The following is a 27343-nucleotide window of genomic DNA, read 5'->3' as shown; positions in this document are numbered from 1 at the left end:
ATGATGTGAAAGAGATGACACAACAAAGCTTGAGGGGCTGTGCGGCATATCAATTCCTTGTTGTCTTGATGGGAAGATCTCATTGCTCTTGTCCAAGCTGAGGTACAAATCTGCCTGCCGCGAGGGACCATATTGAGACGGTGACCTTTTCTGACAGAGTGGCATACAATAACGTGCCGCTTGTCCTTACAGAGAATAGATTTGCAAATCATCAGTGCAAGGAGAAACTCAAGTATGTTAAGATATTATTTGGATGGAAATGCCACTATTATATTAATTGTAATGATACGGGTCCCATATCGATTCATTTCAGATCAACATTCATGTATTCATTAATATTGATCGGAGATAACAACTCACAATTGAAGAGGCAATTTTGGCTTCACAGAGGGTCGCCGACAGCCCTTTTCTACAGCTTAACCCGTGTGAGAGCTCATTTTTACTGAAGGTTGACACGGTTTTAATAGACAGAGCCACTTGCAAGCGCTCAGGATCGTGAAGAACATTTCCAAATCTGCTTTGACTTCATGAGGGACTCTTTTATCCAAAATCTTTAACATGATAAGAGGTTTTATCACACTGTAGCAGAGATAAATGACTAATCTTGGAAAGGGACTCAACATGTGGAGCAACAGTTGCTCATAACACCATTAGGTACAGTGTGATTATTCCCTGTGCGCATGCATAATTTTTAATGAATAAAGACATTTAAACATAAACTGAGATAAGAAATCACTAAAGTACTTAGCCTCTCATACATAATTACATTTGCAGATTAATTCATTTTCTATTCACAGAGTCACAGTTCATTAAAGGTACACGTAGATCCAATTCAATCTATTACGACTAGACCGCGGTAGGGTAAAGAAAGAAGACACAAGCCTCACACCTGTAGAGTTGATGCAGGGCATGCCATCGGGTGCCAGGATGAGGTCATCATCACAGTAGCAGACAATGTCGCCGTTTATCTCCTGACATTCGCCGCTCTCACAGTGACTGCAATTACCAACTGGACTGATAATCACCTCTCCGTCGCTCTCCATTGCTAAAAGAGTAAAATAGAGCAAAGGAACACTCATGAGGATCGTTTTGTGTATTCAAAGCCCAGGATACATTCCTATTCTACGAACCGGCCAATTGTTTAAGTACACAACCACAAAAAGGTGTTCTTAAATTTCCAATATTTTGTCCCTCTCATGTAGCTGCAGTAAATAAATGATCAAGAACCAAGACATTTGGGTGAGTAGTAACACCGTGGATCTCTCATGTCACACTGGTTGAGACTCACTGCTATAGAGAGAAATTAGCTATTTTATCTGATGATGGGGGTGAATTTATCAAGGAAGTAATCTGCTGGAGCAGTTGGCAGGGACCACCTCTCTACAGTACATACTTTGTGCCTGCATAGCAACACATGCTGCTAAAGGATGCTAAAGAGCAATCTCTATCTTGTCGTTTTAGACGCCAGCCACAGCACCTGACAAATGGGTCCAATATGGATTCATTAGGGGCAGCTTGTACAAGCGTGAAATATTTAGTATTGCAACACAGCCATATTCATCCGTACGATGTTGCCCTCATCATTTTACAATCATGTTTGTATTATGATAATAAACCGACCAGCCACAACATTACCAATTTTACAACATGTTGCTAAATACATTACCTGAAATACTACTTCTTCTTCTACTAGTGCGACTACTTCTGGTAGTAGAAATAATAATAATATCAATAATAATACCAAAACATTATTTAATTTTGATTGAAACTGTCAGAGAGGTGTTCATTTAACAATATTAGAAATATTGTGGTCGTACAAAGTAGTTTGTTTTGGTAAAAAAACTGCATTGTGTCATACTGAGAGGTGTTCTTAACATTTTGACTGTTATGTTCTGTGTTTTGCATTTTATCCCCCTCTGGCCTCAGTGTTGCTTGTTTAATTGGTGGGCGGGCTGGTGGGCTTGAGGATTGAGTGTTGTCGTCAGCTCCAGGAGTACTTCATGTTGGCTATTTTATTAGGTTCTTCTGTGACTTTTGTGTGCCGTTATTCCTTCCTGTGTTTTCACAATTACTTAGTTTGTTTCTTATTACATACTATAGTATAGATTTAGTTTTTGTTCGCATCACATGTACCTTCCTTCCACTGTAGCTCCGTTCATCACCTTTTTTGTTGGTTTTAGTGACCACATGTTATAGTTTTCTCACGGTGACCATTTGTCCATGTTGTTTTCAGTTTCTGCTTTATTAGTTGTGTCTTGTGTCTTACTTGTGTTCACATTCTTCATCAGCTTGGTGGGCCAATCGTTATGGAATACTCGGAACAAAATGGACAGACGTGAAGCAACTACGCCACGTTTTGTCCAGCCAGAGGGTAGTGGTGGGTCAGCATTCTATTCTCTGGGTTAAGGAAGCCATAACAGCATTGACTTCGCTCATTGAGGCTCTGGGTTTACCGCTTGATTAGGGTCAAGCTTCTATTCCTGATTTCGCGGTCCCCAGTTGAGCTGCTAATATTGCACCTTCCAGTACTAATTAATTCTGTTTCGAGAACCAAACATTCCTTATCCCACTCATCATTCCAGCAAACTTGGTAGGGGCAAAAAATACAGTATACACCGGTGCTGGTTCATTTTTGATCAACAACTGCTCACATATTTTAACGACTTGGCTAAGGTGGCTTACATCACGAGCTTGCTCAATGATAAAGCTGCAACGTGGCGATAAGCAACCGGTGTCTGGCTGTATGTACTTGCTTATCTAAGTTTTTGATCACCCGACAAAAGGCCTGTTTCATTAAACATGTGTTCCACATCCACGGCATTCCTTCTAATTTGGCTTCGGACACAGGTTGACGATTCACATCCCAGGTGTGAAAGGCGTTCTACAGGGATATGGGAGCTTCAGCCAATCCACCCACAGTCCAAAAACCAGACCAAGTGAGCTAACCAGAACCTGGAGGCCCCACTTTGTTCATCTCGGTCCTTCCACTTTCCCTTGGTAGAGTACAACCACAACACCCTGATGTCTCCGTTTTAAGGCGGCTTTTGGGTATCAACCCCACGTCTTTCATTCCCAGGAATCTGATGTGTCCTTTCCCCTGTGCCTGTGTTCATCTTCACCTCCAGCGAGCCCATTGAGTCTGGTCACCAGGGGCTTCATGTAGAAAGGGAGCGTACGCACAAAAATGGGGCATATGCAATTTTCCACGCTCACGTTCAGATGTATGAAGAATGAAATGACCGTTGAGAATGTGCGGTGCTCAACGGCAACTCCTTGGCTAGCGTACACATTTTTCATGCTTTAGGGCAAAGGTAGGGAACCCCGGTGAGCCATATCCTGCCTGTTTTGGATCTTTGCCTCTTTAGCTCTCAGTGTTAAAATGTTTAGTGACCCTCTGCTATAGACAATGTGGATAAATTGGCAATAAATTACTAATAAAATAAAATAACAGATTTTATTTGTGTTTTATGATGGTTAAAGTTTGTCATTTGGAATGGTTTAATCAATGTCTGTCTGGAAATAAAATGTCTCTAAGTCCAGCCACCGCTATTTTGCAGATTTCCAATAATTACATTTTTACGAGTTCTTACAGTAGGGACAGGCAATCCCGGATTTAAAATCGTGCGCCTTCACTGTTGTATGACGTATCACAAAATGACAGGCAGTACTGAGGTCTAATGGAAGTGATGCAGTGTTGATGAAGTGTCCCAATGTTTGGAGTTTGAACACATTTCAAATGTTGTCACTTTGCATTTACATGCTGACCTGGAAGTTAACAAGTTTTGTATGCAAATAGTCCATTGACAAGTAGTAGTTCAGGATGCTCCATATATGGACATAGATTAACGTCACAGCTTGATATTCCACCATGGAAGTACTTTAATAAGACAACACAAGCCTGATGTTTAATATAAAACACTAATATATTAAAACATGACATAATATATCTAATTTTAGGTAAGAGCCTCTCAATGAACACGTTTGTGGCAGTGTTTTTAATGTGTCAGCATAGGAGGACATGCGGAAGCACATTTGCCTTACATTCCATGAGTCTGTTTTCAAATCTTGGCTTGTACCTTTTTTGTGTGGAGTTTGCTTTGTTTTCTCGTGCTTGGGCGGTTTTCAAAGTGTTGCCTGGTTTCCTTTCACATTCCAAAAGCATGCATGTTAGGTTAATTGAAGCCTTTAAAATGCCCACAGGTGTAGATGTGAGTGTGAATGATTTTGTCTAGAAATGTGCCTTTTGATTGACTGGCGGCTTTCCCGATGTCAGTTGAGCTAAATTTCATCTTACCTGTGGCCCTGAACAGAGTGAGCAATAGAAAATGGCTGGATGGATGTTTTCAGTGCAGTGTGGAATGAGTTGCCACAAGACAGTTTTTGCAATATGTTGCGCTGGTCTCCAGTTTGAGCAGACTGAATGTTGATCATATTACTGTGACAAGCAGTCATTTTTACACTGGCTATCTAAGCTTTCTAACACGCAAATTTGCAATAGTATCAGAGGCAGGTGAGGAGACGCTGCCCACAGCCCTTTGTGTTTATGTTGCCACACATTTAATGATATAGCCACAGGAAAGGAAAGGAAAAAAAGCAACAGAAATGTCTTTTGGTAAAATGCCATCCTTCTTAAACCATGTAGCATATATCACCTGTCAATCATATTGGTCTGTTTCAAACAATCTGTTTCAAACCTGAAATTTGTTTGATTGTAGAAGCACCAGTGTAAATTTAGTATGCAAAATGTTCCCGTTTTTGTGTTTGGACTGAACACGATACTACTGCACATTTTACTACATGTAATTTATTTTCTGTTTTTATTATAGCCTGAAGGTGGAGCTCAATGATGAGCGCCTGGTGGTACAGCCCGAAGAGACAGTTTGGGTGCCCCTTTCTAAGGGCTCATCACCTGACAGCTGGTTGGCTGCCAAAGTCCCATCAGAAACTGGCTCCAGGGATGGCAGGGAAAAAGGCTGAGCTGGTGAGTGAGATTGAGAGGTAGATTTAATTTTGCTCACTTCAACACACCGCTCTGGCTCTGGAACTAGTCCTCCTCAAAAAGGGTTTGGATTCAGTTCCACTCCAAAGGTGCTCCTGCTTAGAGGCTCAGTGCCTATACTTCAGAGTTTATCCCAGTGGGGGATGAGTCATAACTTTTGTTTGTCCCCATGCACCAGCAACAGCTGAGTAATTACACTCTCCTCGGAAGGGGTGCTGGGGAGTGCTCCTTCCGGCGCTGGGGACTCCTTTGTTCTACTGGGGAACTCCAATGCTCATGTGGCCAGTGACAGTAAGACCTGGAAGAGTGTGATTGGGAGGAATACCTCCACCCACCACCGACCTGAACCCCAGTGGTGTTTTGTTACCAGACCTCACTGTCATCATGCATTGCATGGATTGGATAACAAACACATGTTCAAGGATGCCATTGGATGTAGTTTGATGATTGACTTTGTGGAATGCCCGTAATCTGGATTTGCTTATTCAGGCTGCTGTCCCTGTCCACCAAACCCGGATAAGTGAGAGACGGATAAATGGATGATTGTTGTTATCAACAAAATATGACTGAAGTCATTTTCCCACTGAATAAGAGAAAGTAGGATGAATGACCAATGAATAGGTTAATAAATCATGTTAATAAAGTCTGTGTTCTTGCAGAATAGTGTTCACTGCATAGTTGCAAACTCACCAATTTGCAGATTTTATTTAAAACCTCCTACATTTGTTGCTAAAAAAACCCCGTATTTGCCGTTTTAATGCTTACTCCGAAGACCTGTTTAATCTGAAAGTATCGCTCTGGTGTCAAGTAATTATACACCTTTTTAGGGGGAGTCAATAACTCGCACATGGCACACAAACGGGAATCATACGTTTCTCGTTTAGAGAAAAAAAAGGACAATATCCTGCTCCCAGTTTCTTTTCAAAGTTGAACAATGAAGTGAATCAAGACACAGACATGTTCAGTGTTGTCACTTTCATGGTACATTAGCACCTGTGCAAGTACACGATTCCACTTTTCAGTAGCAGCAACATGACTAATAAAATAAGGCTGAGATGGGTCAACAGAGCTTGCTGAATAATTCTTGGAATAATTCTTTGAATAATCTGTGCTTCCTGTCTGTTTTTATTCTTGGTATTAGGGCTCCAGACTGCCCTTAAATCAGAGGTGTCAAACTCATTTTTGTCGTGGGCCACTTTGTAGTTACATCTTCCTTCAGAGGGCCATTTTGCCAGTGAAACCAAATACACATTTAATTGTTTCTTTGAGTTACACATCCACAACAACTTGATGGATTACTAGGTTGGAAATCAGACAGTTTGCTCAGTTATTGTTCAAGTGTAAAAATGGTAACAAAAAATTATTGCAAATTATTGTAATTTATTACACATGAAAATATGACATTTTGGTACAGATTTTAGCAAGGGTCATGGAAGTTGACACATTATTTGCTTTAGCGTGCCACATAAAATGATGTGGCGGGCCTGATCTGCCCAGCCGGGTCTTGAGTTTGACACCTGAGGCTTAAATGATCAAATCTAGCATTTAAAAAGAAGAAATAACCACAGTGCACACAACAACTAATATTACTTATTATTAATATGAGACTCATTCGGTAGTAGGGATGTGCGCGACTAGCCGTTTAACCGTTTAACCGTCTACGATTTATTAAACGTTTAGTATTTTACTAGTCGGTTAAATGCTGCATTGTCACGCATCTTGTTCCTCACCGTCTCTCTGCCTCTGTAAACAAGCCAAGCACCAAGAGAGAGAATTACTCCTCTCTTACCCGCCCACACGCACACATAGTAGGGGGCGGGGACCCTAAGTTTGGGGAAGAAAAGAGATGTCAAAGCTCCCACGAAAAACAACGTCACCGTTTGGCAGTATTTTGATGCAGCAGATGACAACTAGGTCGTCGGTAGGCTTTGTAAGCATATACTCGCTTACAACCACTCTCCCGGAGCGATGAGAGACCACATGTGCGGCGTGCAGCCTCGGGCGGCAAGCTGCGTAGCAACAATAGCACGTTAGCTTGCCCTCAGTTGCACTAAGATCCTCGTCCCGGTCGGCAAGCGTGGGCAGCGGCGGTGGCGAGTGACTCTGGGCGGGGCGGGCCCTTCCCACAGATCTCCACAGCTGCAGCGGCCGCTGGGACACCGCGGTGGCAGCAATCGCCCTTTGCAGGGTCGGTAATCCGGGCCGGCCCGGCCGGCTCATTCGGCCGATGCGGCCTCGATGCGGCTCATGACCCTAAGTCAGAATCGGCTAAATACGTCTAATTGCAATATTGAGCCAACAAGTTCAACACACAAATGCACATATCTATTTAATATTTACCTTATATCATGCGTAGCAGCAGCTACTGTACATACAGATACATCAGGTACCATATGATTACATAAATTTCTTGGAGTAGATTTTCCTTGCTTGCCCTTAAAATGCAGCGTTGTTTGTCATATATATTTTCTTTCTAAAGCAAGACAAGGTTAGCCAATCAATTGGTGTTCAGTAGCATGCTTTCAGTAACAGCTGCATTATTGTATTGTCTTGAACTTCTTAAAAATAAAGCTCTTGTGAAAAATAGTACAAAAACATTTATTAAAATAAATATAAATATAGAATTTAAATCAACAAACTGTCCTGAATGTTTGGGCTGAAATAGCCCCTACTCTAAATACACAAAACATTTACATTTTCAACTTTGAATTCAATATGTATTACATTTCAAGTTTTCTTACTTATAGACTAGTCGACTAGTCACAAATAAAATTTGAGACTTTATTTGAGACAAATTAGTCGAAATTCTCATCCCCACGAGACAAGACGTCTCACGAGATTGAGTCCGCGAGAACGAGACAAGATTTTTGCTAAATTTCGAATATAAAAAAAATATCTAATGTAATCGTTTCAGTTTTCAAAATGTTTTTTTATCGAACAGGCAAGAAAATTAATCTTCTAGCTCACAAGTGCAAATGCAAACAGGAGTCACTTTACATGTTAGTCATGTTACATGCTCTCAAATATTGCTGCAATAACAGCTAAAGCTGAGATCTTTCCTCTTATTGAATACTTTGACAAAATCCAAGGTAGGTTCGTAGGGCAGTAACTCAATTGTATATAGTGTTTTATGTTAATTTATTGGCTTTATTTATTTATCTTTTTATTTTATATATTTGTTAATTTTTATTGATATATTTATTAATAGATGTATCACAGCCTCTTATTGTTTTTTTATTTATTGTATTGTTTTTAAAGTGCTCAGTTACAGCTCTAGCTGTTATGAAATGCGCTATATAAATAAAATAGCATTGTACTGTAGAGTTCAACTCCTTTCTCAGTCGATCTTCAACAAGAGGAATGTCATTGCGTCTGTCAAGACTTCTGCAACTCGTCGTAGTTCTGGGCTCCTCGGAGCTGCAGATACGGCACCCCGATGCTCTAGATCGCGAGCCATCATGTCCAAAGAGTTGTCCCAGCGCGTGATTACGTCCATAATTAGTCTGTGCGCGGGCAGCTCGAGCTGTCTTTATTAAGACGTCAAAAGTGCTGCTGCTGTTGAGCATCGGTGAAAAAAAGAAACTATACGCTTGACACGTCTAAACAAACATGATACGCGGCCAACTTTGGACCAGCCGCACTAGCGTTGCGTTCATTGCCTGCACAATAAACATTTTATGTGTGGTTCAAAGCCAGCCTCTCGTATCGCCACATCCATGTTGCGAGAGTTGTCGGTCACAACAGCGACTCTGTGATTTGGCCTCGGAAGTTCCCGTTCAGTGACAGCTCCTTTTAGGACATCTGCTATATTCACCCGGACTGCAAAACACCGTCAAAAGAAAATAGATCTCGTGCTGTGCACGGAGGGGAAATCTCGTAGTGTTCTAATCCCGCGAGATCTTGTACAAGATCTCGTCCCACCCCTATATATATATATATATATATATATATATATATATATATATATATATATATATATATATATATATATATATATATATATATATATATATATATATGTGATATGCTTGCACATATGCATATGTGATATGCTTGTTGAAGAAGGCGATATCGATATTATTGCGATATTGAACATGTTCCTAAAATAATGATATTTCTATTATCTAATTTTTTTTTTTTTTAATGTTAAACTCTTTGGTGACGATGCTCATGATGAAGTTTGCGTCTGACTGGTCAAATTCAGATAAAAGCATACAACTCCAGCAGAAAATGATTGCATGTCTTTGCTTATATCGCATGAGCCAATATCACGATATTGATATTTTTTTTATATATTGTGCAGCGCTAATAAGTGTGTGTGTGTATATATATATATATATATATATATATATATATATATATTAAGATCACCTTTCAGAGGATAGAGGTATGGCTCTCTAGCTGGATCGCCGAAGAGGGACGTGCCATCATCACCGTCGTGTTTAGGATTGTCATTCAATGAGGTGTTACCACCTGGAAAGAAAATTGCCAAGCGATTAACTTGCTATTGTAATTAACCTCCATCCATCCATTGTCCATCTGCTTGTTCTCATTAGAGTTGCCGGTAAACTAATCCTACCTGATTTTTGGCGAGAGAACATGTTACTGGTTACCAGTCAATTACAGGGCACATATAGATCCAATATTCAATTAACCTAAGATGCCTCTTTTTTTTAATGTGGGAGGAATGAGCACACAGGGAAACGTTTTTTTTAACACGGAGATAACATGCAAACTCAGCACTGAGATCTTCCAATGGCGATTCAAACCCAGAATGTGAGGCAGACAGATATCAGTCAGTACATGACTACTACAGCGTTCCATAGGTGATGGGTTCCATTAATATTATATTCAGGATACACCCTGTGTGGAAGGAACACAGCCAGTAGAAAATAGGACAGGACAGGGATAGTAAGCCAGGCAGCGCTACAGATGTGTGATGTAAGTGGCTATGCAGTATCTAAATAACTCTAGGGATTTTAGAGTGCAAAGGAGAGGACAGTCCAGGGAGTTAAACATCAGGGATGTTTCATGAGAGTGGCCCACACCGTGAAACAACACCGTCTCACACACGCATTAGCCATCTGGTGTTTGGAGTTGCGGTGCAGGCACAATGAGGACAGGTGGACTCACTCTCATCCATCCGAGAGGGAATGCGGGCCAGGGCCCGTGGGAAACCATTAGAGAGGAAACCATCCACGCCCAGGGACCCTGCCCCACTGAGGTAACCGCGCCACCTCCCAGAAGAGGACACTGGGACCTCACAACTGTGCTACTCATGTATCCACCACCACCACAAGCCAACGACCAGTGCACGCCGCCACCGCTATTCCCCCACAAAATAATTTACATGTACGAGTATAGTATGTGGTACATTAAAAACTGTAAGAAATAGCCTTCATTGTTGCTTTACGACTTGGCAGAAGTAATCTGGAGGAAGATATTCTTATGTTAACCGTGATTTAACCAGAGCTGGGCATTTAACTGAAATATCCCAGTCCGTTTATCACCTTCCGCCTGCATCCGGGGTACCCTTCCCGTGTCCGTTTATCCGCCTTTTTGTCCGGCCGGACCAAATAATAATCGCCTTTTGGGTGGTCTGCCTATCATTTTAAACAGGCTTCCGTTAGCGTTTCCATCGACAAACTTTGCCCGACTTTCACTAGCAACCCGCTGAGCAATATTTGAAACGAAAGACTCACCGCGGCATGGAAGCCTCACCACGGCCAGACTAAATACATCAATCACATCAATCACATTTTATTTATATAGCACTTTTCATACATAAAAATGCAACTCAAAGTGCTTTAAAACATTCAAAGCAAAACATAGAATTATCTTCAATCAAAAGAAAAGATAAATTATTTAAAAGTTGTTGAAAGCCAAACTAAAAAGGTGTGTCTTGAGCTTCCTCTTAAAAATATCAACAGTCTCTGCAGACCTGACATCCTCTGGCAGGCTATTCCAAAGGTGAGGACCAAAATGGCTGAATGCAGCCTCGCCATGCATTTTGGTCCTCACCCTTGGAATAAATAAAAGGCCGGCGCCAGAGGACCTCAGGATCCGCGAGGGCTGGTATGATAAAAGCAAATCAGATAAATAAGATGGCCCAAGACCATTAACACATTTATAAACTAATAAAAGTACTTTAAAATCGATCCTGAAACACACAGGGAGCCAATGCAGCAATTTCAAAACTGGCGTAATGTGCTCCCGCCCTCTGGTTCTCGTCAGCACCCGAGCGGCTGAATTCTGCAGTAGTTGCAGTGGTGAAATGCTCTTTTTCGGGAGGCCAGAGAGCAGGGCATTACAGTAATCTAAACGACAGGAAATAAAGGCATGCATCAGCACTTCCGTGTTAGCCTGAGAGAGAAACGGGCGGACTCTGGCGATATTCTTAAGGTGATAAAAACCAATCTTGGTTACATTTTTAATATGAGGAATAAAACTGAGCTCAGAGTCAAAAATGACGCCAAGGTTCTTCACACAGTGTGAGGGATTAAAAATGTGTAGTTTTGGTAAAAGCTTCTCTCTCTGACCTTCGGGACCGATAACTAAAACCTCAGTCTTGTCCTCATTGAGCTGTAGGAAATTATCTGCCATCCATGACTTGATATCTAAAATGCAATTTAAAAGGGTATCAATGGGTCCTGTGTCATCAGGAGACACGGCAATATACAGCTGCGTGTCATCAGCATAGCTGTGAAAGCTGATGCCGTGTCCCCTGATGACATCCCCGAGGGGAAGCATATAAAGATTAAAAAGTAAGGGGCCTAAAATCGAACCTTGAGGAACCCCACATTTAATTTCATGAGTTTTAGAGGAACAAGTATCCATACTTACAAAGAAATATCGGTCTGTGAGATAGGAATAAAACCAGTCAAAAACAGTACCAGAGATGCCCACTAGATTTTTAAGTCTATTTAATAAAATTTGGTGATCTACTGTATCAACAGCAGCGCTTAGATCCAGTAGCACCAAGACTGTGAGTTTTCTCACGTCTGCAGTGCACCTAATATCATTTAAGATCCTTAAAAGAGCAGTCTCCGTACTGTGGTTCATCCTAAAACCAGATTGATATTTCTCCAAAATATTATTTGTATTTAAAAAATGATTCAACTGGATGAAAACCAGTTTTTCTAAAATCTTACTTAAAAACGGTAAGTTGGATACGGGTCTGTAGTTATTAAAAACGCTCGGGTCAGAACCGCTCTTCTTCAGAAGGGGCTTCACCACCGCCGTTTTAAAGGCAGCGGGGAAGACGCCTGTCTGAAGAGAGCAATTGACTATATTTAAAATTTGTTCTTCAAAAAATCCATAAAATGTCTTAAAAAGAAATGTGGGAATTGGATCCAAAAGGCAGGTTGTTGGGTTTACCTGGGAGAAAACTCGAACAAGTGTCCTTGCATCAACCAGGGCAAAACTTTCCAGTGTTTCCTCATGTAAATATGATTGTCCGGGTTTATTAAAACTTGTGTTTTGACGGGCTAAAAGACTGGATCTTATGTCATCGATTTTACTTCTGAAGTGGTCTGCAAAGTCCTCACAGAGAGCATCTGTTGGTCTCTGTGGGGACTTATTAAAATCAGAACTAGTTAAAAGTTCAAAGGTGGAGAAGAGAACCCTGGGGTTGTTTTTATTGACTGTAATGAGGTTTGAGAAATAGGAAGATCTTGCCAGTTTTACTGTTTTATTGTAAGATTTCAGTTGTTCGTCTCCTTTTAGGAGCCTGAAGCTGTCAAAAAGCCTCGGCCATGCCATGGGAAATCTCGCTGCGGCCATTGAAGTCTCAGCGCAAAAATAGACGATTACATAGACAGAAAAAATGCGATTCGGCCTATGCTGAGTCTGTTTATTTTTTTACGTTTTCCGTCTTTCGTTTATCGCCTACAAAATGGGTGTCTGTGATAGACGGATAGGCGGACCGGTCTATCACATGGGTGGAATGCCCAGCTCTGAGTTGAACTTTTTCCCAAAATATTTTTTTGCTCCAGGTGTAACATTCATACAGAAAGTGTAATGTCACAGTGAATCTTCTACAAGGCATATGGACATTTTCACACTTCATACAAAGTGATGTAGTCATAACATACAGATCTCTTTTACTGACCTCTGTAGCCTCCTCCACCGCCTCCAGCCATACAGCCACCTCCACCACCCCCAAAGCCACCTTGTGTCTGCCAGAACTTTTGACAGGCCTGTCCTCCTTGTCCCCCCAGCACCAGGGGTCTGCCACCCTGACTGACAGGGGCACTGGCATTCCAGCCTCCACCCCCACCTGATAGATACAGATACAACATACATTATATCTCATGATAAAGTTATTAAAATCATACTTAGTCTGTGTGTGAAGGGAATGAGCCAAGAGAACGATAGGGGGAAATGTATTATAAGGCACTTTAGCTGGCCTTAAATTCAATTGATGAGCATTATTGGTTTTAATTTTTAAATACTCAAATGAATACACTTCAGTTGTAATTTTTTTGTTTGTTTATTTCAGAGATACAGTTTAAAAGAGCTGCACTACTCTCTGGTCGCAATAATTGACACTCTAGTGCTGCAAGATGTGACATTAGTTCAGCCTTTAAATTTTGAACTGCAGCCGGACGGTCCCAAGGATGATAACTGGAACAATTTTCACATCAAAATGATGATCATAGATGTGATGAAGTGACAGCGGCACTAAATGGCAATTGCTATGCCATGTTTTAATGTCAAAAGTGCAAAGAAAAAGTCAACACGCTCCTCTTCAAATTACTTTTTTGTGGTTTAACAGAATTTATATATATATATATATATATATATATATATATATATATATATATATATATATATATATATATATATATATATATATACACACACACACACATATATTAGGGATGCTCCGATCGATCGGGTACCAATCATGATAGGCCGATTTTCGTGAAAAAAACGTGATCGAAATATTCGATCCAAGCCTTTTATTGCCGATCAAAATATCCGATCACCCGCAGCTCATGCTTGGCTGAAGCGAGACGAAAAATGGCAAAAAAGTTGTTTGTTTAATACGCGACGACGTCCCTCCATCCAAAAGGATCACTCGCGCCCCTGCACGCAACCGCGGCCGCCCGCGCGAGCTACATTGACTCCAATTGAAAAGCGCCGCCAGAAAAGCTCCCTAACACAGCCGCGCCTCCGCTGCGAGCAGATGGGAGGGACGCAACACAAAGCTGCGAAGCATGAGCTGCGGGTGATTGGATGTTTCGATCGGCAATAAAAGGCTTTGATCGAATATTCCGACCACCACAGTTGGTGTGAACATAGCATTGTCTGCTGTGTGTGTGGAGTTTGCATCTTGTAATACTGTATATGCCATGAAAAGGTACCTCGCGCGGGGAGCATGGCCAAAAGTTTCAGCACAACCAACTTAATCCAACATTTGAAGAACAAGCATTTGGGAGACTATGGTGAGTTTACGAGGCTCACTGCATTGGATAAAGTCAAGGCGGACACAGCGCAGTATAAGTGGCATTATTGCCACAGGGAGATTAAAAGATTAACAGTGACTTTTTTCTCTTTGACAAATGCACAAGATAGTTTGTCTATGCACAAGACAATAAAGTTCCTGAGTCGTTTCAATTTAGGAACTCATTGAATACTTTATTCAAGTGAAGCCTGCATGTGACTGTTTTTTCTACTTTGATTATATTCTGAACCATGCAATGTTTAGATGGTATGTTATTTATTTGACTTTTTGCATAATTCATTCTTTTGAGACTGATTGTTTTGATCTGTTAAAAACTGTGTTACTAAAAGCTGGTAAATTTAGGTTTTTCAGTCATCTTTGTGACTGAGTAATTGTTGTATTGTGCCACAACAGTTTTGTAATTTTTGTCAAAATTACAGCAGTAATATGGCAGTTTTTTTTTCCAGATAATATTGCATAATACCAGTCACCATAAATAAATGGAAAAATGTACAGATATTCCATGTGATCGGAATCGGCAGATCTCACTCATGCATGATCGGCATCGGTGTCATAAAACCTGATCGGAACATCGCTAATGTTATATATATATATATATATATATATATATGCACACACACATACATACACACGTGTATAGATTCCACCATTAATGTGACCTATAACATGTACAACTCAATTTACCTTTTTTTCTTAATCTTTTTGAGAGGGAAACGTAAAAATTAACAAGTGACATAATGTGGTTGCACACGGGTGCACACCCTTTTATCACTGGTGTGCGGCTGTCCTAAGAATGAACAAATCACATTCACACTCGCGTTAAATGGCAGCATCATGTTTTGGGGCTGTTTTTCTTCTGCTGGAATTGGGGCCTTAGAATAATTAGGGATAGTTCAAAATAACAGTCAGTGTTAGCATAAAACCTTTAGGCTTCTGCTGAGAAGACAGCAAATGCCAGGAAACTTTCTTTGGGTTCAATAAGAGGCACTTGAAATAGTGGCAGGCGAGTGCTGACTCCCATTCAACATGAGTTTGACTGTGATGGATTAATTCCAATTGACAGCCGCATCCCTCTCCTTGAATGAAAGAGTTATAACAACAACAAAAAAAAACAAAGACAAAAATCAGATGAGTTGTGCAGGTCACATTGAATTTGAATTTTTATCTTATTCCCTTTTTCACAAAACCTGGCATTTGAATAGAGCTGTGTAGACTTTATATGCACTATATGAGCAGGAATTTGGGGGCCCCATGGGGAAAAAAGCTGTAAATTGAAGATACGGCATACACGGCTCTTTTCCGGTGTCTGTTGTATATACATAGTGTTTTACGTTAATTTATTGATTCCACTTGTTGTATTATGGCCTTTTTACTGTATTGTATTGTATGTAAAGTGCTTTGTTACAGCTGTAGCTTTTATGAAATGCGCTATATAAATAAAATTGTATTGTATTGTATTGTATTTAGCCACAGGTGCTTCTACTCAAGAGCTTGTTTACCTCTGCAGGTTGCGTAGAAGCATCTGTAGCTAAAGCCAAACTGTGGCAGGGTTTTTACTTTAAGGACATGGATTTGACACTGCTGCCTATATCACTAAAAATTACAACTGTACCAATAAAAATTGTGTTCAATTAACATTTGTCTGACATAAAACTGAGCTTCATAGTCTTTGTAAAGGCAGCATTTTGTACTATACTGTGCAACAACAATCTTACGGATGGTGGACGTATACAGCCAAACGAAACAAAATAAAAGATGGGTGTAACATACCAGCAGCATTTGATTTCCCATTGCGACCCGGTTGGCTAAGGTCATAGTCCATCTGCTCTAGCTGGTTCTCTGATTGGCTGCTGTAGCCTCGACCTCCTCCTCCACCAGCAATGATGAGAGGGATGTGGAACCCATTGCGCACCTGGTTAATTATAAGGTATTATTTTGTGATTGCTGGCAGTGTCGATTGCTGTTGTCTTGTAAACATTGTGATGGGATTTGTGTCACCTGAGGACTACTAGAATGTAAAAAGTTATAGCAATCATGGAAAATGGGTATGCATCTATAGAAAAGTGTAGTTTCTATATGCCAGGTGACCCTCAAGTTCCCGAGGACTGGTGATGGAAAAATGAAGCTTCAAATTTGCTTCATGAACCAGTTGTTGTATACTTTGACTCCTCTAGATGGCACTGTTGATTTAAATAAATTGCTTCAAAAAATGGCAAGTCAGTGTCCTTTCGAGCCCAATGTTGAACAGAGAGTGCCATCGAGAGGAGTTCAAAAATACAACTGGCTCATGAAGCAAATTTGAACCTTCATTTTCCCATCAGTGCCGAAGACACAATTTCTTAGTAATCTTCTCACCTTAAACACATATGTAGCCCCACCACCTCCTCCACCTCCACCCTTCACTTGAGACTTATTCAGCATCGGGCCTGTCTGTTCCAAGCAGATCTTATTCAGCATGGCATTGGACTGTGGGGACAGAGACATTGACAGAGCTCACATAGGATTGATTCTAGTAGGTGTTAGTTGTGTATGAAAAGACGACTGTTGATGAAAAAAGTAACAATGTCAGGCACACACACATAAATACACATAGGCTATGTGTAGTGTTGTCAAAATTATTGATACTTTGAAAAGTATTGATACTTACACGCCGTATCTGAATACGATATTGATATGTCATAGTATCGATACTATGGTGCACGTGCCCGCAGAGAAGCGCAGCCTTCCCGGCAGAAAGCCGACGGCAGTCAGGAGAGTAGAGCTGCCAAGATTAGCCGACTAATCACGACGACGCAGCGCTCAAAATCGTCAACAATTAATTTTACTAGTGGACGCATAATTTATTTATATATTTAATTATTTGCCGCTGTGTTTTCTCTCAAAAATGCCGCTTCTCCCGCTGACCTTTCGCTTGTTGGCCACGCACATGGGCAGTAGTGGTAATCTGGGTTGTCGGTGATGTAAAACAGAAGTATTGTGGGTATTGTGGTCCGTTGTCCTCGGACAGTCTACCGAGCCAAGCCTTCCCTCGCCAGTGAGAACTGACCTTCATCCCCCCTCGTACTAGGAGAAAAGTCCGCGCTCCCACCTGCGCTTCCTATGGAGAGAATAGCACGCTCGGATCCACCTGCTCCCCTGCTCCCCCCCCTGCATCGCTCGGATCCACCTGCTATCCCGCGCACACATCCACAAGGAGGAATTCCCCGACGTAAGCCATTCACGATCTCCACCAACCCAGGCAACGTTCTGGTACCATTTAATATTAAATAAGGACATTGAGTTTAATTGTTATTGGGCTGAATTATTATTCTAAATATATTAAATTTGTATTATTGATCATTTAATTTTCTTTGCATTATTTTGCCAAAGTATTTATTATTATTATTATTGTTACGACTTGTTGCTTCCACTAAAGTTAAATTACAGTTAATTATAGTGCCAAATAAGGAGTAAGATTATTTGTTTATTGATTTGGTGAATAGTTTCATCCCCCTCACGTGAACATACAGTCCTGTAGAGTGTGTGAGTGAGAAAGAGAGAGCGAGAGAGCAACCGTGTCCGTGTGGACATTCACTGCTGCAGACTGCTCTAGTAGAGTTTGCACCCAAGTGCTCTCTTGCTAGGAAGATACATTTATCTGAAAGAAGTGGCCAGTGGTGGATACGATATCTCAACAGACAACCAAACTGCCGTGTGTATCCCTTGACACTTAGATTCACACCAGTGGACAATGCAGAGTATTCAATTAGCCTGTATGCGTAGCTGACTAAATTAAGTCAACACACCACAAATCAGTGGTTTACAATGCAGATTAGAAACCCCTTATCATCGATTTTGATCTCTGCACTGTGTTGCAGGTTAGTGTGCTTGTTCGGATATTTTAGTTTTTGCCCTCCGAACGGGCTCAGCAGAAGCACGCAATGGTCACAACTCGTGTTTGCTTTTTGTTGTCTATTGAACAATAGCCACAGGTCATAAACCTGAAACAAAACAGATAAACATGACTTCACTCTGATTGTTGTCTTCTAATGTACACGTCAAAGTCAAGGCCCGCGGGCCGGATGTGGCTCGCGGGAAGGTTTTCTACGGCCCCTAGGATGATATTTCTTCATTATTAGAGCCAGCCCGCGGCAAGCCGGTGTGGGTAGCAGAAGTGATCGGGTCCTTTTTTATTTGTATTAGTCCAACCGGCTACCGTGGGCCGCAGCTGACGCCAATACAGTACGACAACCGTTCAATCAAGCTCTCCTCTTCCACCTCCGCTACTCTCGCTCGCATGTCCTCCCATCCAGCGAGCCACACGATGCATTCATTATCCTCGGAAACAACACAACTGGCAAGACACAAATTCGACCACAATACAGATAACCCAATTCGTTACACTATTTCCGTAATATATTTCTTTGCGTCTATATTTGCCACACCCTGGCTGTTGTTATAACGAACATTATCGCGACTTTTGCGAGGATCGTCTTTCGGTCGTCTACGTGCCGACTCAATACTTCACATGACTTTTCGTGGCTTTCAGAATCGGATTGTGGTGAAAAGTTATTTGGAGTAAAACACGCTTTATTAAAAAGTATTTCAAGTTAGAAATCCCACGTGGTTTTATTATTAGTACTTGTTTGCATTTGATAAATTCATTGAGTTTCGACGTAGTGCTGAGATGTCCCACACTGTGAGCAGGCATTGAACGCTCCTCGAGCGCTAAGTGTTGATACTAGCGAGAGACGTGGTTTCTTTTCTTTTTCCTCCTTCGACACGGCTAGCTAGTAGTTTGTTCGTGCCAGCAAACTCAGTAGTTTCACGGGTTTCACCACGTTTGTTGTTGTGTGTAAATGTTCAAAGGTGAGTTTAATAATTTAGGTTCGTGTCAAGTAACCGTAGCTGTACATAATAGCCTAGATGTGTTCTCGTGAGTGATGTCTCGTTGATGAACACTAGTTAGTTATTTCGACTAGTATGCTAACTATTCTAGTGATGAAACGTGTGAATGGGTATTGTATGTATTGTTTTGCTGTTTAATTGCTTAATACAGTGAATTGTAATGTTTAGGCATATTGATAACTAATGGATATGCATTGGATGATGTTGCTAGGTTATTCTTTGTCTGTGTTGTTGCAGACCACAATAAATAGACGTGTCAAGTGGAATATGGGCCTGTGTTTTCTGACAGGAGCACCCACATTCATACCTTGCCACTCTAAAATAGTCAGCTGGCAACATCACACCAATCATATGATCCTCTCCGTTTTACTTCACATTATGTACATTTCATACAATCTTGCAGCCTGTGTCAACCAGAAAGTTGTTTCCAGTTTGGCAGAAGAAACGCAAACGTTCCACTGATCTTGTTTCACAAGACAGGCAGCGGATTCTTCTGGGTCATAAGCGGAAGTGACGTACGAGCTGCCTCGCAAAAGTAGCAGTAGCATGTACTTTATTTTTTAGTAATGCCGAAAATAAAAACACAACAGCCAGTTGGGTGAAATTTAGAGGCAAAGAAATATATAACAGAAATATAAAGTGTGACATCATCAGCAGGCGCGAAGGACCCGATCCAATCTGGACATTTTAAAAAATTTCAATGAACATTCTATCAGTCCGACCCTCGGCTTGTCGCAAAATTTTCTATTTGGCCCTCCGTCCATTTGACTTTGTCACCGCTGTTCTATTCCATATTTATTTATTCCACAAACGCAATATTAATCAGAATGCCGTTTGAACAAGTGGGCCTGCATAGAACATATTCTTGAAAAAAATGTTTGGGTTGACTTCCCATTTAAAGTTGACTTCAGTCAAAAATATTCTTTACAATAATATCTTTTACGCGCCCACACTAGTCTAATCGTGACATTTTGATTAATTGTGTGAAATATGAATTAAGGAGAAAAATTGACCCGTTTTTATCCATCTCATGGGGCAGCAATTTTGCTTCGTACGACCACTTGCTGTCAACTGAAAATCATATCACAGGGCTGAGGTAGCGATCATCACGGCTCACCTGTTTTCTGTATTTAGCCATGTGACATTCACACACTGAATGTTCGACTTGACTTCCCCTTTCATTATTTATTAAGAGTACCAGTAAATGCAGGGTGCTAGATTCACAATAATCTCATCAGATCTCATTCAGAGCAGTACATTGACACATGCAGTTTTTATTGTAGACCAGTGAACACTTCACACTTTTGTTTAATCAGATTTTGAAGAGTACTTATATGCTTGTGGTCTAACAGTAGGTCCATGAGTTCCACAAAAACCATGAAGAATATCATGAAGTTCTCGAGGGAACATACAGTATGACATGAGCGTGGATGCGGGAAAGACTGATTGCTCTTTGAAATGTAAATGAAATATCCATTTTCTCTAGCGCTTGTCCTGATTAGGGTCGGGGAGGAGTGTGTGAGCTGGAGCCTATCCCAGCTACCATTGGGTGAGAGGCAAGGTATACACTAGAAAAGTAATCAGCAACTCCCAGGACAATAAATGGGAATATTAATTAATTTATGTGAGTGGCCCCGATATTTACTGTAGGTCTGCTGCAAAAAAAGGTTAATGGTTGGATTTTTGCTGTGGAAATCTGGAAACAATGTTAGGGGTGCACTAGGAGATCGTGATCGGCCAATTCCTTAAAATAAAACTGATCTTTTCCGCCGATCACATCTCCCTCCACAGGCGTCTGAAAAAAGTCAGCTGCTTTCCTCTTCTGCCGTGAGATGACTAGTCCAAGTCTTTTAATTTTAATTTTGAGAACTACTTCATGTTCAGTTAAAACAACCCATTTGTATTGTTTGACAGGTATTTTTAAATGTTTTACAATAAAACAAGATTGGAACATTGTAGGTGTATGCTGTTGGTTTATGAAAAAAATCGGGATCGGCAGGTCAGTTTTTTTTTCAGATTGGGGACAGGTGATCAGACAGAAAATTTTGATCAGTGAACATCCTAAATGTTACACATACTGTACTGTGTATACAGTAAACACATCACATATCGCTATTGCCTACTGTACTGTGTATACAGTAAACACATCACATATCGCTATTGCCTAAAACTTCCTTGGACTTAGTGGACTTTATTATGTACTGTTTTGGGTGCTCATTTGTGTGGCACGCACAATGTCTGCAATGATGGACACCAAAAGAATGCAATTGCTTGAACCTGGAGATTCTGATTAACTAATTAAACTTGGACGCATGTGGCTATTTTCACAATTTTAGTGCACAATCCGCATGCATTAATAAAAACCTTGACAGTTTCTCCATAAATTAGTGTATTGTGAGTGGAGGAGGACAATCTCTGCAGGCCTCCTTGTGTACAAATATTTATTCAATACTTTATCTCAAGCTAAGATCAGGCACCAAACAGCATATAATTAGCATGTAATTGAGAAAAATCCATGTTAATGCAATTCATCTCTGCAGCACAGCAGGAAATAATCATCTAGAACAGGGGTGTCAAAGTCAAATGGACGGAGGGCCAAATAGAACATTTTGCGACAAGCCGAGGGCCGGACTGATAGAATGCTCATTGAAATTTTTCAAAATGTCCAGATTGGCTCGGGTCCTTTGCGCCTGCTGATGATGTCATGCTGTATATTTCTGTAATATATTTCTTTGCCTCAACGTATGCATTTCTCCTGCCAAACTGGAAACATTTTTCTGGTTGACAAGATTGTATGAACTGTACATAATGTGAAGTAAAACGGAGAGGATCATATGATTGGTATGATGTCTCCAGCTGACTGTATTTTAGAGTGGCAAGGTATGAATGTGGATGCTCCTGTCAGAAAACACAGGCCCATATTCCACTTGACATGTCTATTTATTGTGGTCTGCAACAACACAAAGAATAACCTAGCAACATCATCCAATGCATATGCATTAGTTAACAATATGCTTAAAGATTACAATTCAATGTATTAAGCAATTAAACAGCAAAACAATACATACAATACACATTCACACGTTTCATCACTAGAATAGTAAGCATACTAGGTGAAATAACTAACTAGTGTTCATCAACGTGACATCACTTACGAGAACATATCTAGGCTATTATGTACAGCAGTTACCAGACACGAACCTAAATTATTAAACTCACCTTTTAACATTTACACACAACAACAAACTTGGTGTAACACGGGAAATCTGTAACTACTGAGTTTGCTGGCACGAACAAACTACCAGCTAGCTGTGTCGAAGGAGGAAAAAGAAAAGAAGCCACGTCTCTCGCTATCAACACTTAGCGCTCGAGGAGCATTCAATGCCTGCTCACAGTGTGGTACATCTCAGGACTACATCGAAACTAAATTAATTTATCAAATGACAACAATTACTAGGAATAAAACTTGAGATTTCTAACATGAAGTAAATCTTAATAAAGCGTGTTGTACTCCGAATAACTTTTCACCACAATCCGATTCTGACAGCCACGAAAAGTGACGTGAAGTCTTCAGTCGGCACATAGACGACCGAAGGAGGATCCTCGCAAAAGTAGCGGTAATGTTCGTTATAACAGCCAGGGAGCGGCAAACATGCGAGCGAGAGTAGCGGAAGACGAAGAGGAGAGCTTGACTGAACGGTTGTCGTACTGTATTGGCGTCAGCTGCGGCCCACAGTAGCCGGTTGGACTAATAAAAATGTGATAATTAAACTAGGTGTGTGTTCTACAATATATTTTAAAGCGTGACGTCATCAGCAGGTACGAAGGACCCGATCACTTCTGCTACCCACACCGGCTTGCTGTGGGCCGGATCTTTATAATAAAGCAATATCATCCCAGGGGCCATAGAAAACCTTCTCGCGGGCCGGATGTGGCCCGCTGGCCTTGACTTTGACATATGTGATCTAGAGGGCCTGCTCTGAATTATTATTATTATTAAAAAAAAATATTATCATTGGATATACAGGAAAACATCAAAACGGTTCTATTTATGTAGTGCTTGTGAAGACATTTAAAACCATTTTTGGAAGATGATCTCCTGTCCTAATTTGTGCTGAGGATGAGGATATTATATCCCTCAATACCAGTCGCAGTACATTCATTTAAAACAAACACACATTAAAAGAGCTTGAGTATCACTCACTGTTGTTCGGAAATATTCACATAAAACTACAGGTATAGGATCACACAAGGTGATTACTAATCCGACTGACATTATTTCAAAGCTTGCGGTTATGCGTTTAATTAAGTAAATTATATACGCTCACATGCCGAGATGCTGATTGTTAATTAGAGCAGTATAAAAGAGAGCAAGATGGAGTTACAACATTATAGCCAACATTATAGCTGTGTTCTGGCAAGACTGACAAAATTGCAGGGTTAGTGACTGTGGGCCAATTATTTAATGTAACTATATTTTTATTTCAACAAACATTTAACAACCTTATGTCAAATATGACTTTCTATCCAACTGCAGAGCTATAAAATCACCAATAAAGCTACTTTTCTTGTCACCATCTGTCTGTGGGTCTGTTCTTGAGTTCACAAAAATCCCTAACATCATTTGTGTGGAGTCAATTGCAAGGACTTTATCTGAAATTAGTTATGTCAAATACAAATATATTGAATTGTTAATTCACAAGATGAATACACCCACAAACCATCTTACTTTGTTAATATGAAAAAAAACCATTGTGGAGTCTGGCCTAGATTTCTATATGTTTATACTGGAAATGATGGATGGTTTAATTGGTGACTAGAGGGATTGGGAGGTGTTAAATCTGAGCGTTGTGTAAGCATACAGCAAGGCTGCCAGCAAAGAGCTCCAGAGCATAACGGATGACAGCCACCTCTGACGAAACAACAAAAGTAAGTCGAGGAGGGACAGCAGGGGGATCATTCTGAGCTTGGTTGCTGCTTTAAATAGCAGTTTAGTGGCCATAAAATGAATATTCTCTTTCTACTAACATAATGTATATGTCGGGACATGCATATAAGGATGCACATAAGCGGTGCGCCGGTGTGGAAGGGCACTGTGAATTGAATAATGCGCTCTAGTCCAAGTTTGTCACCGCTCTTTTGCACACTAGAATAATGCAGCTCAGTAAGTCAGCTTGACTGCGGTCAGGCTATGCAGCCTGAATTCAAAGTCAAGTCAGCTGCCACAATTGCTTCAGAAATCTGACCACAACACAGATAACCCAATTCGTTACAATATGCTGTTGAACATTCAAAGATTTCAAAGCCTAAAAAGTGTATGTAATTTCATAAAGTGTTTTTAAAGTTACTGTATTTTTTCATTACAAAAAGAGTTTTGATATAGTTAGCAATAATTGTAACTGTTATTATATGTATTTTTTTCATCACAAAAAGTGTATACTGTATATGTACTGTAATGACAACTTGTCTTTAACTTGAATACTTAGCTGTGTCATCGGCTGTTGCTGCTGAGTGTTTAAAGATTTCAGTGTCTTAATAATTTACAAAATTAAGAGATCTTTGTTTGTGTATTTTTTATTGATTGATTGATTTTTTTCTAAAAAATGTACCGTTAATTTGTCATCTTTTCAAATAAACATATTTAAAAAAAAAAAAACTTTTTCAGTACCGAAAATATACAAAACCGAATTTTCCATACATATATATATATATATATATATATATATATACATATATATATATATATATATATATATACATATATATTGGATCGGTCATGGATTTTGAATCACGGATCGAATCGTTTTTATATATGAGCAAAAAAAAAACAAATAAATCTTTGTCTTCATTTATTTTATAAAACGCTTTTGCCCATAAAAAATAACAAACAAAAAAAAAACTATTCCTAATATCTAATATGGACGTTTAGGATTCAAGAACACAATTTAACGCAATTTTGTGTATACATTTCAAGGTATCCTGCCAGACATTTTGAACTGAATGTTTTCTTACAATTATTAGGCAAATGTGTTATAAATTAAATTAAGACAAAGTTTTATTTTCATTCATTCAGTTTTATTTTATTTTTTCAAAAAAACAAAAGTGCAATTTAAGGCACCTTTCATAAAACATGGACAGCACTTTTACATTACAAAGTAATCTAGGTCCACAATATAGAAAAAGAAGTTTAAGAAAAATAAAATCAAGCCAAGAGGTAGCTGTTGTTGGTCTACTACCAGCTAATGATAACAGCCGCTAGCCAGTAACGCCGGAGACTTGTGCCGTGTCATAGAATGACAGCGTAATTAACCAGCGGTTTGTTCGTGTCCTAAATTAGCGACTGAAAATTATTTCGAGACAGCGTTGTGTTGGTGTTAGAAGCAAGCGTTAAAACTGCCGATATATATACATATTTACATACATATACACACATATATACATATAAATGTATATATATATATATATGTGTATATATATATATATGTATATATATACGTATATATGTGTATATATATATATACATATATATATACATATATATGTATATATATATACATATATATGTATATATGTATATATGTATATATATACATATATATATATATATATATATATACGTATATATACATATATATACGTATATATGTATGTATATATATACGTATATATATATGTATATATGTATATATATACGTATATATATGTATATACGTATATATATACGTATATATGTATATATATACATATATATATACGTATATATATGTATATATATACATATATATATACGTATATATATACACGTATATATATATATATATATATATATATATATATATATGTGAGTGCAATATGTATATCAAATCGTGTCACTTTAAAATGTACCGTCCTTGAATCGTATCACACCCTATATATTGAGGAGGGGATGGATGGATGGATAGGCAGGCAGGCAGGCAGGCAGGCAGGCAGTCAGGCTGGCAGACAGATCGACAGACAGACACATAGAGTGCACATGAATGTTTTTTGGTATTGCTCTATAGAGAGGATAATGATGTGATTTTATAGATGAGATGATAAGATTTTACAGGATGAGCTTTTCTGGCAGTTAGTTAGAAAGCTTGCGAAGCACAATGACTTAAATGTGACTTACATTGGGACACGCATCCTCTCCTTTTTGACCAACCAGGATGTAAAGCAGCTCTCCTTTCTTCAGCAGAAAATCACCAGCGATGCAGATGCCATGTGATCTACTCATGGCCATAACGCTTCGGCCGCCTGCTGCACCATAGGCTGTGATCCTAACAACCCACCCAACAGAACAAACAAAAACAATCATAATTCAATCATATTATTAACTATGGATAAAATGTACACTAGAAATAACTCAGAGCACCATATATATTTAGCCACAAACAACAATGACAAACAAATAAAAAGCTAAATAAAATTGGGAAACGTACACTTTACTTTCTCTTGTCCTTTAATAACAATTGAGCTTCAAGGCACGTACGCACACGTTTGCAGGCATGCATTGAATATAATGCAGACACATAAAAGCCAACACATAGACTTTCATAGCGCAGGACGTCCATTTTAACTGTCCCAGTTTTACCAGCCAGAAAAAAAATTGATTGGTTTTTGGGAGTGCTTCAATATTGCTCTTCCCCGGTGGTCATGCTTGGTGGAGAGAGAACGCTGCCTGGTGCGCGGCAGCTACCTCAGCTGTTTGCCTAATGACTTTTGGGAGATGCAGAGCGCACATTCATCTCTGTGGCCGTCTGTCAACTTCATTTACTGGCTGTGCCAGATAACCAGGCTGCATTAAGGCCACCATTTTGAAGTTTGGAGGCAGAAGGTGTTTTTCTCAAAACTCTGGGACATGTCTCATGACCGTTGTAAGGTATTTAAAGACTCAAGATTCAGCAGGGCTGAGTGGGAGGTGAGGTGAGAACTTTTTCAAAGTCAAATTCAAGATAAGTGCCTTGTGT

At 39.8% G+C, this 27343-nt stretch overlaps 1 protein-coding gene across 2 annotated transcripts in view; it reads right to left on the bottom strand.

Annotated features, from left to right (window-relative positions):
• The window catches only part of alk (ALK receptor tyrosine kinase), a 452952-nt gene that overhangs the window by 34553 nt on the left and 391056 nt on the right, over positions 1 to 27343 (bottom strand). For both annotated transcript variants that reach the window (XM_086049008.1, XM_086049009.1), the window contains exons 13-18: positions 26506 to 26653; positions 16824 to 16934; positions 16239 to 16380; positions 13110 to 13277; positions 9371 to 9472; positions 890 to 1045 (exon numbers count right to left, since the gene is read on the bottom strand). In XM_086049008.1, the coding sequence (XP_085905134.1) occupies positions 890 to 1045; positions 9371 to 9472; positions 13110 to 13277; positions 16239 to 16380; positions 16824 to 16934; positions 26506 to 26653 (827 nt within the window). The remainder of the gene's footprint in view (positions 1 to 889; positions 1046 to 9370; positions 9473 to 13109; positions 13278 to 16238; positions 16381 to 16823; positions 16935 to 26505; positions 26654 to 27343) is intronic.

This window comes from Filicampus tigris, chromosome 13 (genome assembly GCF_054856515.1).
Source record: "Filicampus tigris isolate MCC_2025a chromosome 13, RoL_Ftig_1.0, whole genome shotgun sequence".
NCBI classification, from domain to species: domain Eukaryota; kingdom Metazoa; phylum Chordata; class Actinopteri; order Syngnathiformes; family Syngnathidae; genus Filicampus; species Filicampus tigris.
This window is presented reverse-complemented; position numbering and strand designations above follow the sequence as displayed.